The sequence below is a fragment of the Microchirus variegatus genome (genome assembly GCF_963457635.1).
Source record: "Microchirus variegatus genome assembly, chromosome: 22".
NCBI lineage: Eukaryota > Metazoa > Chordata > Actinopteri > Pleuronectiformes > Soleidae > Microchirus > Microchirus variegatus.
This window is the reverse complement of record NC_139823.1, coordinates 17,765,385-17,779,452: the sequence shown is the minus strand read 5'-3', so window position 1 is coordinate 17,779,452 and position 14,068 is coordinate 17,765,385. Positions and strand designations below refer to the sequence as shown.

Here is a 14,068-nt window from a genome sequence, read left to right as displayed (position 1 = left end):
GATGGACTATGGTGGAGGACTTCAGACAGGATGGGACGGTGGACTGGGAGAGTGGCCGGTTGAAGATCTTGGTAAAGACCCCCGCCAGCTGGTCTGCAGTCCTCGAGAAATCGCCCACAGATGCCGTCAGCCCGCAGCATACGCCTCACCCTCATGCCCCTCCACGATGTCGTTGCTGCCTCTGGTGGTTTTACCTCGAAGCGGGGGGAAGAAGTGGTTGAGCTCCTCCGCCAGTGAAAAATCCCCTTCAGCAGCCCCCAGAGTTGGTCTTGGTAATGTGCTGGATTCCCTGCCACACCTGGCTGCTGTTGTTGCTGCTGCTGTCCAGGTGGTACTCAACCCTCCTCCTGTAGTCCGACTTGGCCTTACGGACGCCCCTCTCGAGTTTGGAGCGTGCTGCACTGTACAGAGCCTCCTCGCCTGATCTGAAGGCAGTGTCCCTCTCCATCAGCAGCTACTGAACGTAAACACCTCCAGGTCTGGGTGGTCCAATATTTCCCAGCAGGTCCTGACAAATCAGTCCTACAACAGCTGAGAGGCTCCGTCAGGCCATGTTTTGACGGCCCTTATGATGTTATGAGGTAGTTTTGCTGAGGGGAGTGTTACCGGAACTGAAAGCAGTGACAGGTGGTCAAACTGGGCTAGGTGTGGTAGTGACATGACCCTGTAGCCTTTCTTGATGTTTGAGTAGACCCTGTCAGGTGTGTTAGCTCTAGTGATGGGCAAATGATACCGAGGCGTTGGAGCTTGTGTCGCTCTTCCTGAAGCGGAGTGGTTCGAACCTCTGTGTCGGATGGAAGCACTAAGTGCTTCATTGCTTCAAAATGTTTCGTAGCGTTTCATTGGCTCATAGTGTGCCAGTACGTTTCATTGGCTCATAGTGTGCCAGTACGTTTCATTGGCTCATAGTGTGCCAGTACGTTTCATTGGCTCATAGTGTTCATGCTTTGTGAGCCTATGACAAACTATGATCTGGACACTGGTGTAAAACACATATGCAAAACTATCTTCCCGAGTTCACATAGCATGATCAAATAAATACACCCTTAACCAACATTTAACCTTTCATATCATTTAGATGTATTATTTGGCTTAATCTGGGATGTTTTACAGTATGGCTGAGTATGAATGAACAAAACACTGAATCAGGATACCTGCTCTGCTGACTGCTAATGCTGCTATGTAAAAATCCAAGAGCTACGTACGCGTTAAGCTAGGTTATACTCACCGTGTTGTTCGTAGCAGTATTCGCCGCAACGGCAGGGGGCGTACAACCAAACTATCAAACTTGTGCTGCCGGATGAAACACCCGCTGCCTAGCAACAGTAGTAAACAAACTTTCCGCATATCGCTTTCATTGGTCTCAAAACGACTGTCCGTCTCTCTCATGGTTTCGGTGTTTCGCGCTTGGGCACCGCGTTGCATTCTGGGACGTGGCGGCCATGTTGTAGGTTTCGCGAATGTAAACAAACAGCAAGTCCAACGAGGAGAAGAAGCTGAGTTGGGAGAAAGAAAGAAAGAAAGAAAAAAGATTTGGGGACAACCATCCCCAAATCGGACAGAAGGGCCATACAAGTGCGTGTAGAAGCGGCAAAATTAAACAAATTAAACCTAGCTTGATGGTGGAATGTAAACATCCAAGAGCTACGTTAGCGTTAGCGTCCGGTGGAATGTAAACAGAAGTGTGATCGAGACAGCGGTTTTGTGTTTTTGTTTACCGCAACCTGAGGCCTCAGTTCATTTTATTCACGGGCGACCTTGGCGTTGGTGAGGGAGATGCTGGGGAAGCGGTGGTTTGTGGGGTTGCCTCCGTAGTCTTGCTTGCACGCCGGTGTCGTGCCAATGTAAGTATCCCCGACAGAAAGTGTTTCCCCTGGCCACGGCCGCGGAGGCGGAGAAACAGTGGTGCGCTTGCTTTCACCCAAGTAAATTAAAACTAACAACAATTGCATTGTTTAATGATTTATTTTATGTATACTTCACATAGTAATCTATAACCTCTGGTATTATGAACAGCTTTGTTCTATTCTAGCCAAAGATATGGGGGGAAACACATTATTTCAGACTGTTTACCTGTCTGCTGTTTACCTGTCTGCTATAATATACTTCATATACTACTCTATAACCTCTGGGATTATGAACAGTTTTCTTCTCTTCTAGTCAAAGATATGGGGGGATACAAATCATGGCAGCCATGTAAACAGTCTGAAATAATGTGTTTCCCCCATATCTTTAGCTAGAAGAGAAGTAAGTTGTTCATAATCCCAGAGGTTACAGAGTACTATGTGAAATATACATAAAATAAATCATTTGATAATCAGGATTCAGCTGTCCATTCTGAGGGGGGGATACAAATTATGGCAGACAGCTAAACAGTCTGAATAATGTGTTTCCCCCCATATCTTTGGCTAGAATAGAACAAAGCTGTTCATAATACCTAAGGTTAGAGTACTATGTGAAGTATACATAAAATAAATCATGAAACAATGCAATTGTTGTTAGTTTTATTATAGCAAGCGCACCACTGTTTCTCCGCCTCCGCGGCCATGGCCAGGGGAAACACTTTCTGTCGGGGATACTTACATTGGCACGACACCGGCTCTGCAGCCCCGCTTCTGTTTCCTCTCCCGAAACATGCGCTGCCATTTTCACTCCAAGAGCATGAAAAGAAAATGATTGAAAGTGTGGTAAGACCTACTTACCACACTACTACTCATTAAATTGTTGTGTCTGCTTCTCTTCTGAAATATATTTCCTGAGAACTCAATACTGCAAAACTTTGCAAAAAAAAAAAACTTCGCAATCCAGAGATCAGTAATGAGACACCATTTGTCACCATATGGTGTGAGGAAGTATAGTTTTTCCACACTTCTGACATGAAATAGTCTCCAATCAGAGCCAAGCACCAGGACCATGTGCTTTATTACCCTGCAATTCTAACAAACAGTCAACACAGTTTGAGCAGTCCTGAGCACATTTTCAGATTCAGTTTATTTTACCATCATTACACTAAAGCAGCAAAAACAAGTAGCTATAACGCTTTTCACTGCATTTCAAATCGCGATACATTATGTTGTTGTATTAGGATATTTCTTCTCAGTGATAGTTACATTTACTTCTAAGTCAGTTCCACTTCAATGCCCATGGTTTGAAAGATCCTGGTTCGCTGACTGGAACCTGGGAAGAAAAACAGAAATTCAGATGTGATTTTCGTATTATATTTTATTAAGTTTGTGGCATTGAGGTAACTTTTTCAAAATGTTTTCAAAGAACTACAACAAATTCACTCAATTATTTTGCCTCAATTAATTTGACTGTAGTTCTGCCAGAACAAAACTATTTGACTATCATTACCTTCTGTGTGAACACGGATGCACAGGCCAGACACGCCCTCTCTGGTGTTGAAGGACTGTCAAGGGAAAACGGGCCGACTAAACCGGACTCTGAGCGAGCTGCGGCCACGGCGTCTTTGATGGCGAAAAATGCTGAACTGCCCAGGAATAGAGCGGGTTCACCGATTCCCTGAATTGTTGAAGAATTATCAGAAATGCTACTCAATCAGTGACAGCACAAATGTACAATGAACAAAGACAGTCCTAAAACCTTTGAGGAGTAGATGACGCCGTCGGGGTTGTCTGAGTCGGGCAGCAGATAGACGTTGAATTGAAGCGGCAAATCACAAACGCCAGGGATCTTATACTGAGTGGGGCCTTGAGTATACAGGAGCCCAGAGGGGGAAAACTTCAGCTCCTCCATGGTGAAGAGACCCAAACCCTGCATGAAGGATCCTTCAATCTGAGAGATCAAAGAAAGGAAAGGGACAAAAAAGATGGAGGGGAAGAGAAATTATGTCACACATGAAAACGTTGACATAATCTTAGAGTGATGAACTTGTGCTACCTGTCCAATGTCCACAGAGGGGTTCATACTCCTGCCGACGTCGACCACAATGTCTGTCCTCACAGTCTACAAGATTTACAACAAAAATGTCTCTCAGATTTGTCTTCAAATTTTTAAAAACCTCAGAAAATTTGGCATAAAGATCAGAAATGTGTGAGTTCTGACCCTGTAGTCTCCTGTGAGGCAGTCCAGCTCCACCTCACAGCAACACACTCCATATATGAAGTAAGCAAAAGGCCGACCCTCCATCTTCTCCCAGTCTATGTGAATGTCTGGACCTCTGAGGACACACATGGTATTAATACTGTACATAGTCTTTCTGCCAAGTGTTTCTTGGTCAAACAGTTGATTGTTTCAGTTTGACATAAGTCTGTTAGCGTCTCACCCGTAGTATCCAGTCGCTGATAAACTGATTCTCTCATTAAAGGCTTCTTGGATCTGACAAAAAATATTGATAATTAGATTTGTAATTATCTTATAATCTCATTTTCATCTCAGGTCATCATACCCAGCTTTCCCATGATCCTTTGGGATTTGTCTTCCTGATTGGCTCCAGTCGCTGGTACAGAGTCTGGCAGGCATTCTGAACGAGAGAAATTGGTAAAATTATTCTTCATTTAACTGACAAATATTTTACTGCAGGACCTGGACTTCACCTTAACGGCCACACCGTTGCTGTCAGCGGTAAAGGAAGCACCAGAGGGGCAGGTGTTGGGAACAGTGCTGGTGCTGGTTTCACTGATGTGAATCTTAGAGATTGGTATATGAAGCTCCCGACTTGCAACCTAGGAGCACACAGGAGACAGAGCCTGAGCTTTAAAGGTGATGTTAGCAATAAAATCTAGCAAATCTTAATTTAGGGTGCTTTCACACCACTAGTTCGATTATTTGATCCGCACCAGGCAATACAATTGTTATTATGTAACATATGACTCCAGTGTGGTTTGCTTTCACACCAGCAAACAAACCAAAATTGGCACGATTGACGTTTCATCAATGTGTTTATATCTTCCGGTAGAAAAGCGCCACTTTTACAGTTTTTTACTCACTATGGAGCAACACGTTTGCACATTGCTACTTGCTCTGATCTTTGTTTATTACATTCTCTGTATTGGCCATTTTTGGCAAAATATCCAATTTGAGAATGAGTCGCGGCTGCGTCTGGAGAACAATCTGCTGATGCGCTGGAGTCGGCGAAGACGTATAGCGCGTCATTTCAGGCAGAGGAGACGCGCTATTTTCATGAATGTGACGAAGATTGCTCCAAAGACCTACAAGGTAGGTAGGGAATGGATCGTTTGGTGCGCACCAACTGCTGTTGGTGTGAAAGCGCCCTTAGTTATTTTAGTTTAGGTTTGAGGGGACACCTCCAGGAATGCTGAAGGCTCTGGGTGTTAAGGAGCAGCAATACAAAACTTGCAACCAGAGAATAAAGAGCACAACCTCTGAGTCATTTTGAGGTAAGATTCAGAGTCAAGGAAGGATCGAGTACCTGATGAAATTTGGTGTGGACTCCCTGACCCATCTCTATCCCGCCCTGAGTGACCACAACAGATCCGTCTTTATAGATGTGGACCAGAGCACCAGCCTTTTACAAGAACAAACACAATTTCACATTATAACATTATATTCTGACAAGATGTGAAAAATGCCAGAATAACAAAAACGGAATCCCAGACACCTGATTACAGGACCTCTCAGCGATCGCGTTGCCATGTTTAATGGGGATGATGGACATGCCCCTCTTCTTCCAGCGGCTCTGCTGGTTAAACTGCTCGATGGCTCTGCGGCGAGCGTCGTAGTCAGACACGGCCTTACATTGGTCCCAGCAACGCTGTATGTTCTCTGCGCTGAACTCAAACTTGTAAGGAGTGAGTGAAAGACCCTTGTACATGTTGGTCTCCCGAACCTGAGGTTAAAGAAAGAAAATAGCAAATAAAGTGTTAGATTTGAACAAATAGATGATTAAAATGAGTGTTTTTGAGGATATGACCTGGTCTGCAGGGAGTCCCAACACCGTGGCCACATCATTGATCATGTTCTCCACCACAAAGACGCTCTGCGGCACACCGAAGCCCCTGAAAGCAGTGTTGGAGGGTAAGTTTGTCCTGCAGGCAGCAGCATGACCTCGGAGGTTGGGGATATTATAAACACTGTCCATCTGCAACAGCATAACCTGAGCCACCTGCAAAGAGGAAACAATTGCACATTTAATGCGTTGTCACGGTGTGACCTGTCTCTGTTAAGACACAAGCAAAAGCTGTTTCACCAACCCAAACAGAGTCATCCAGCGTGTTTCCAGCATTGGTGTAGTACTGGACATCTGCAGCCACGATCCTTCCATCATTCATGAAGCCGACCTGAAAACAAGCAGCTGTCAAGTTTCAGAGTTTCTTCACGTGTCTGTTAAAAGAATTCAATTTGCACAAAGCTGAAGATAAAGGAAATACAATTAGTTACTATTTGAAAAGAAAAGAAAACAAACAAGCGGAAAGCCAGAAAAATAAATCACAGGCAAGATTTGTTTAATTCCATTTTCTTTTGTTTTTTTTTCATAAAATATTAATTGATATTGGGACAGCAGTTTTTAAGCCTTGTATGTTAACTTTGGAACAATTTACCCACATATTTTTCTGTTTTACTGTTTTTATGTATTGTACCTTGTTGCTGTGCCTTGAGCCTGTAAACTTTATATGTGATAGCATCTGCCCCATATGCTGAGGCTGTAGTCCTCGCTGCAGGTGACCCTGGTTCGAATCCCGCACCAAGCGGTCTGCCTCCTGTTTCCTGTCTCTCTCCACTATACTATCATTAAAGGCAAAAAGGCCCAAAAAAAATAAAGGGTGGTGGTGTTGTACCTTGTACTTCCCCAGAACAGGGTGACGACCTCCTGTAATCAGCATGTCCTCGCCTCTGTCCAGAACACAGCGGACTGCCCGATTGGTCCTGAACAGAAAAGATTCCAGGCTTTTTCTTTCTTTTAAAAATATATTTAATTTCTTGTAACATTGGCTTCTAAAAAGTTGTTGCTTTCATCCAAAAGAGTCTTCACTGCAGTAGTAGACTTACTTCCACGCAGCCACAGAGGTAATAGAAGCCAGAATGGCTGTTTTAGTGTATTTCCCTCCGAAACCTCCGCCGATCCTTTTCACATGACAGGTGACTCTGTTGTACGGGATTCCCAGTGTCTTTGCTATTAAGAACTGCAAAAAAAAGGGCAGAATTCCAAAATAACATGCCATGCTGATTCTTGTCAGCTACATTCACCACACAGTCACCATTACCACACAAACTACAAGTTTCAGATCAGATGTGTTTCTCCTCAATTTTAACACGGACTTAGACCGGAAGTACCAATTAACCAAGTGCGTACATTGAACGGCAGAAGAAGAAGAACGTCTGTTGTGGAGGTGTTTCACGAGCGACAGTGTCTTCTGACTCTGGGTCAAAGGCCTAAAAGGGACTGCGGCGGGGAGTCGTGACGAGGCTATTTTGCAACATTGTGAAAACAATGTTCTGATAATGTTCTGGTGTGCTAATTACGTCACTTCCAGGCCAATCACAAGACAGTTGGGAAGGCTCTACGCTGGCTGGCCAATCACAACACAGTTCTGTCTTCTGGGGGTGAGATTTCAGTCTGAAACAGCGCGGCTGACGAGAGCCTCAGTGAGGAGAGATTTCTATGGGCTCATTTACATAAACTAGGAGGTTTTTGACCATAAAAACATGTTAATGTATGTAAGTAGACCTCCATAGCTAACATATATGTGCAACAGGACCACTCTATGGGAGCTTTAACAAAACTAAAAACATATTTTCAATATCACAGTTTTAACTTTACAAATTAGTTTTTTTTTGTACAATTTGAGTACACCGAGTTCTCCATGCACCTGAGTTAAAGACGGCCCCTGTGTGGCGACGTAAGCTTTAAACAGCGTCTCCTCTCCGACAGGAACAACCAGCATAGACTGAGTCTCCATGTAGAAATGCTCCTGTCCACCTATTCGAATCTCACCTGAGGAAAATGAAATAAGATGAAAACATGAGATGAAGATGAAAAAGAAATTGAAGATGATTGATCTTTACGTGCCAGTTTAAAATCTGTTTATATACAGACTGGTGTGTGTGTCATTCATTCAGAGTGTGTTCTTGTACTCGTAGAAGATTTTTACCTTCAAAAGTCTGATCGACATTTTTAAAAGCCTCCGTTACATTTCCTCTCTCAATCATCCTCTGAGGCTCAAAGAAAGACGACTTTTCAACAGCTTCCTGTCAGAGAAAAATATTTTGAATCTGAGATCAGGTGAAAGATATTGGGTGAGTTCACATTGCACTCACTGACATGTACTCTAAATTCGGGGGTTTCTGTGCACAAAACAAGATTTGACCGAATTACAAAAAGTCCAGATTTCTCTCATTTTTACCACCACGGACCTCTATGGTGAAAACAGGCTCTGGTAAATCTTCATAGCTGATTTTCACAGCTGCTGCAGCTCGTTTGGCGTTCGCTCTGGTATCAGCGAGGACTGCACATATCATCTGACCGATGCAGGACACCTGAGGATACACAGCGATGAAGAGAATCACGTAAGGTAAGATAAAGACAAAGATAAGTTAATTGGTCAGAAAATTGTGTTTTAACTTAAGTCTCTGATAATTTTGATTTCATGGACAGTTTCGGAATCTTCTTTAAGATAAGGGACACACTGTGTACATGTAGATAATGTCCCTACCATCTGTAACTCGGCTGTCGCTGCAATCAGTGACACTGCTCAGCATAATGAGAAAAACATACATATATGCTTTACCTCTTTCTCGGCAAGCAGTTCCTCATCATAACCTTCCAGTGCTTGAACTTTCGTTCCAGGAATATCTGCAGCTGTGACGACGTCCACAACACCAGGAAGCTGCAGAGCTTCGCTCACGTCCAGCCCCCTGTTGGACACAAGTCACATTACCAAAAAAAAAAGAAGTGGAGATTTAGGAGAATATGTGAATGATCACTTACGTGATCTTAGCGTGTGCTCGAGAGCTCGTGACCAGAGCCAGGAAGAGCTCCCCCTCTGTTCTGGGGATGTCGTCACAGTAGACGGCTTCACCTGTGGCCTGGCTGATGGCAGAGCGATGCATGATGGGACGCCCCACTGGGTCATGGTTGCACTGGTCCTTTGACACATTCTGCAAAAACAGAAGAGAAGCATTTATTTAAAGGGACACTGTGTAGTATTTATGGGTTTATATGACCCAAAATCCACTTTTTTATACATATTATGTGCTCCTGCATTGTCTAGTCGCTGTATAATATTTTTTGTTTCATTTTCGTAGTGTTTCAAAAAGTCATGTAAAATAACATGGTCGCGGGCCGCAGTTGCGTTGCCACTGTTAGCAGCGAGACGCCATGTTTCTACCGGAGCCTGTAAGGACAAACGCGAGAGGACAAATCAAGTGTTTTTTTGTAACGGAAGTCCCGCCTCCACTCTCTCCGCTTCTTCTGCTACGGCCGCGGTAGCTCGCCCTCTCCCTCGCCTCACGAACCTCATCTGCTGACACGGAGAAAGATGACGATGACGACATTTGACCGGCTGAGGACACTGTAGTGCTCAGGGAAGGGAGGGGGTGAGCAGAGGAGTAGTTCTTTGTTGTAAATTTCAGCCTCTCCTCTAGATGTCACTATAAACTACTTACTTCACCTTTACGATAAGGGGCAACACATAATTAATATAAAAAGTCTTCTTTGCTTTTGGACCTGAAATTCCTGCAGGCCGGGTTGGATCTCTCTGGGTAAAGGTTGGATCGGCGTCGTCTCAAGAAGCTCATCTGTGATCGCGTTCACTTCTCTGAGCTTCTGCAGGATCTCCAGGTAAAACTTGAAGAGGAAGCTGAGAGTCAGGGACTGCCGAAACTCTACTTTTCCTCCTGGAGCTGAAGGAGGCAGTGTCAACTCTTCCTGGAGGAGGTCATAGACCTGGCTGAAAGTGTCATCGTTCCAGGGCCTGAAAGAAAAAAATAATTTCTGTGGATTTATTTTTATTTTCTAGTGGAATTGAAATTTAAGTGTTTTCTGGTTCGGATTGTCCCAAAAATAGAGCAATGATTCATGCATTCATTACTTCCAATTCCAACTTCCAGTTGATTAGAAGAAATTAATCCATAATGAGTGAAATATCACACTAACTTTGCGATGAGGGCTGCACAGGTTTTGGCAGCACACACAATGGTTGGTCCCATTCCTCCGTAGTAAATACTGACGTCCTCCACGACTCTGGATCCCTCAGAGAAAAACACACGCATCCCAGTCGTAACAGTGGCAAAGGCGCTCTCCTTCTTCGGAGCCTGACGGAAGGTTCGAATAAACTCCCCCTGCAGGACAAACATTACATTACATTTATTTATTAATAAACTGTGGAAATGATTTACCAAATAACATAGTTTGCACAAACCCTTTGTTTTTCAAAGGGCTTGTGGATAGGTGAGTGTTTGAGTTAGGTTTAGGATCGTTTGTACCTTTCTTGAGAAGGGAATGAACACAGAGACAACAATCTCTTCAGGTTTCAGGACGGTTTTCCCAAAGCTCACAAAGAAGTCCTGATTCAGAGCGACCTCTTGTTTTCCTCCTGGTGAATTCAAACATAACCTCTTAATAAATAGAGTCAAGGAGTCAAGAAATACTTTCTGTAAAATGTAATAAAATCTGTAAAACCACTCACCGCTGGAAAAGACGCTAAGTTTGCAATTCCCAGCAGCCAAAATGGGGTTCAGGTTTGAATTAGGGTATGCACTCATGATGTGTCCTCCAAGAGACTGAATATGGAAAAACAATAACAGAAAATTAATCAATTTATGTGATTTTACATGTGGTAAATATGTTTTCTTTTCAAAAACGCCAACCAATGGACAAAGAAGGAGGAAATAAGACAGATAAGGGAGCAAAGACAGGCAGCCAAGAAGCAACGTCAGAGAAACAGATTAAAGGAACATGTAAAGTAAAGAATATTCTGAATCTCTGGCTGGATATACATTTATAAAATTAAAATCCACTGACAGCAACGTTACGGATCTGCTGGCCTGCCAGGTTCCTCAGCTGCTGGATCAGAGCCTTGAAGAGTTCGGTCTTCGTCTCTGGAAACTGAGGAACCAGATCCTCTAGAAGAGACTGGAGCTCAGAGAGACACCAGCCAGCTCCGAACCAAACACCTACACAATAAAACAAGTTGGTTTGTTCCTAAATTTGTCAAATCTATTGTACTTAACAGTTGGTGTCTGTGTGACAGTTTCACCCACCCTGAGGTGTCTGAGTGACCTCAAACAGCTCTCTAACTCTGCCTGGAGATATTATCAGTGGATGCAGGACACCTTTGAACTTCATATCTGGACCTTCAACACAAAGCAGAGACCACAATTCAGTCTGAATTAAAAAATAAATCATCATCAAAAATATGTATATTTATTCATCCATAGAGTGAGGAATGTCCTGTGTCTGTAATTAATGTTAAATAAGATGTTCACCTATGTTAGTGTTGCCCATGACAAGTGGAGCATTAGGGTTACTGGTCTTCAGCTGGACCAACTCCTCCAGTGAAGTGGGGAGAACCCAGGTCATCCTCTCCCCATGGAAGGTGAGTGTCTTAGGGTTTGCCGTCTCTGCCATCAGCTTTTGGACAAATTAAAATGTTTTCATTTATAGTAATTTTCTCAGGTTATCATATAAAGTGGCTACTTGACTGAATAATATGATGACGTACAATCAGTTCAGGAGGGAAGATCAGCTCCTGCGTGGAGTCCAGAGGCAAAAACTCTTCTTCGTTAAACAACTGTGGCTTTTCCTGGAGGACACAGGTAAGACAATAAGACATAAATTAGAACCTTAAAAAATTAAAAATGTGGAAGTCTGAATGAAAAAAGAAGAACAAAACTGATCTCACCTGCTCTGGTTCATCAATATGTTTCTCTCCGTTGAGGCAACCGTTTCCAACTCCATTGGTTTGGCAACAGTTGGCTTCCTGGTAATTTTACATTTATGTCACATGAAGTTTCACATCATACAACTATCTTACTCAACATGTTTTCCTTTGTAAGTCAATACCAGTCTGTGCTGACATTTCATGAATAATGTGACATACACTGGCCGATAAGAGTTCAAACCTGTACCTGACAGAAAGTCTTGAAGCCGTCAATAATCGGTCGATACCCAGTGCAACGACACAGATTACCTGAAAAACAAGCAAACAGAGATAAGGACCTGAGACACCTCAACGTCTCCTCCAGACAAACAGGACAAAACAAAGTCAACAAACCAGCCAGAGCCTGGGTGATGTCCTCCATGGTGGGCTGAGGTCTGTTCCTCAGCAGAGTGTACATGGACATCACCATTCCTGGAGTGCAGAAGCCACACTGTGAGCCATGAGCCTTGGCGATCCGCTCCTGTACAGCCAGCACAGCACAACATCCACAGCTCATTGAGTTAATTTTTACACATCAAGATGATACATGTTTTTAGAAGGTTCTCCAAGTTCTCCACATCCATACGTTTTCCATACGATCAATGAAGTAAATTTCTTGCTTTCTTTTTTCCCTTTACAGACTTGCAGTGACCGTGTAACTGACCTGCACAGGGTGGATCCTGGTCTTGGTGCTGCCGATGCCCTCCACCGTGATGACTGCAGCTCCATGGAGCTGACTGACTGGCAGGAGGCAGGCGTTGGCAGAGTAATGTCTGATGGGACAGTGAAGGTAAGACTGACACATGCACAACTGTTCTGGCACAGGGCTTTAGTTCTTTTCTTCAACATTATTACAGAAGTGATAGAAAAATGGTCAAGACAAACTATTATACACATCATTAAGAATGAAAATAGATTGTATTGTAAATGGTTTCATGGGTGTTTCCGAAGACAGATGTTATTTTAGAGTTATAGAAGATTATGTACAAACTATTACATGACATTTACCAATTCAAGAAGTACGGCTACTACTGACACAAGTCAGTGAATACAGGTGTGTTCTGCTTCTCTTTTGAAATATATTCTGAGGCCTGAAAACTTAAAAAATCTTGAGAGGTTCTTGAGGTGAATCACACCTTTACAACTTAAACTGACATAAAATAGTCAGACAATCAGAGGACCGTGTGCTTTAGAGTTTAAAGGATACCTGATGGTTTTGGTGGCAGGTTGATAGCGGGACACCATAACCGTACACGCTCCACAGCCTCCACCTCCACAGCCAAACTTGGTTCCAGTTAACCTCACTGCAGTCACAGTTAAGAAACAACATTTGTGGGAAACAAAAATCACACTCTTCATTTATGAATCTTTATATTTTGGCAAGGACTTTGACTGAGCACTCCAGGTGAGGACTGGCATCAGTAGATGTATACATGCACACTGGGGATTGGAAGGATACGTTTCTCCCTGAGAAAGGGCAACAGCGTCATTTCGGGGTCTGCATGGTTCTCCGTTACCTGTTTAGATGCAAAGCAAAATCACATTCAGAAATAACTAACGAAAAGTAAAAGTAATTGATGACGATAATCTGGTTCAACACAAAGACAAATGATCAATTTAAATGTTTCACCATAATGTGGAGGTTGATAGTATTCAGAGGTGTCAGGGTTTTTGTAAGTGAAAAACAACTTAAACATATTTATGATGTATTTCTGCTGCCATCTTTTATGATTGAAATGTTTTTCATGTCAAATCTTTTTTTTTAGCAAAATATCCAACAATGTTTACATAGTTTGTCACTGAATGACCGTGGGTCAGTATATGCACACTGAAACAGAGGAAGCAAACTGGATATTCAGTCAACATTCATTTGATTATGTATACCTGTGCTTCCCCCATCAATCCATTGCTCAATAAGACACACAAGGTTGTAAAATCAGGAAAAATTTCAATATTGCTGTCAATGAACAGTTTGAATCCTATTTTGACATGAATTTACACTGTAAATGTACATGTTTATGCAAAAAGTTTTGTTGTATTCAAGGATGAACTTTTCTTAACTGCATTAGAAGCACTTAGAATACACTTATCTATACAACTGCTCTATGTTCAGTAATAGTTGAAGAAACAATACAGATTACATTACATGACACTAACATTTATGCTTCACATACCTTTTTCCCATTGATGAAGAAGCACAAAGTGTCTCCTTGTTTCCTTGTGGTCAT

The 14,068-nt window shown here is 42.9% G+C and overlaps 1 protein-coding gene across 1 annotated transcript; it reads right to left on the bottom strand.

Annotated features, from left to right (window-relative positions):
- Positions 1-3,123: 3,123 nt before the first annotated feature.
- Positions 3,124-14,068, bottom strand: LOC310943196 (aldehyde oxidase 1-like; the record flags this gene model as incomplete). Its single annotated transcript, XM_083908722.1, has 34 exons — positions 3,124-3,177; positions 3,355-3,522; positions 3,604-3,795; positions 3,901-3,966; positions 4,066-4,180; positions 4,286-4,338; positions 4,409-4,483; positions 4,557-4,685; positions 5,393-5,488; positions 5,582-5,809; positions 5,894-6,085; positions 6,174-6,260; positions 6,759-6,846; positions 6,970-7,103; positions 7,791-7,915; positions 8,073-8,169; positions 8,335-8,457; positions 8,709-8,835; positions 8,909-9,078; positions 9,647-9,893; positions 10,076-10,260; positions 10,405-10,514; positions 10,608-10,701; positions 10,943-11,094; positions 11,182-11,274; positions 11,407-11,551; positions 11,643-11,723; positions 11,823-11,900; positions 12,049-12,110; positions 12,195-12,321; positions 12,505-12,613; positions 13,048-13,144; positions 13,300-13,357; positions 14,015-14,068. The coding sequence occupies 34 exons, from the start codon at positions 14,066-14,068 to the stop codon at positions 3,124-3,126; spliced, it is 4,011 nt and encodes a 1,336-aa protein (XP_083764848.1).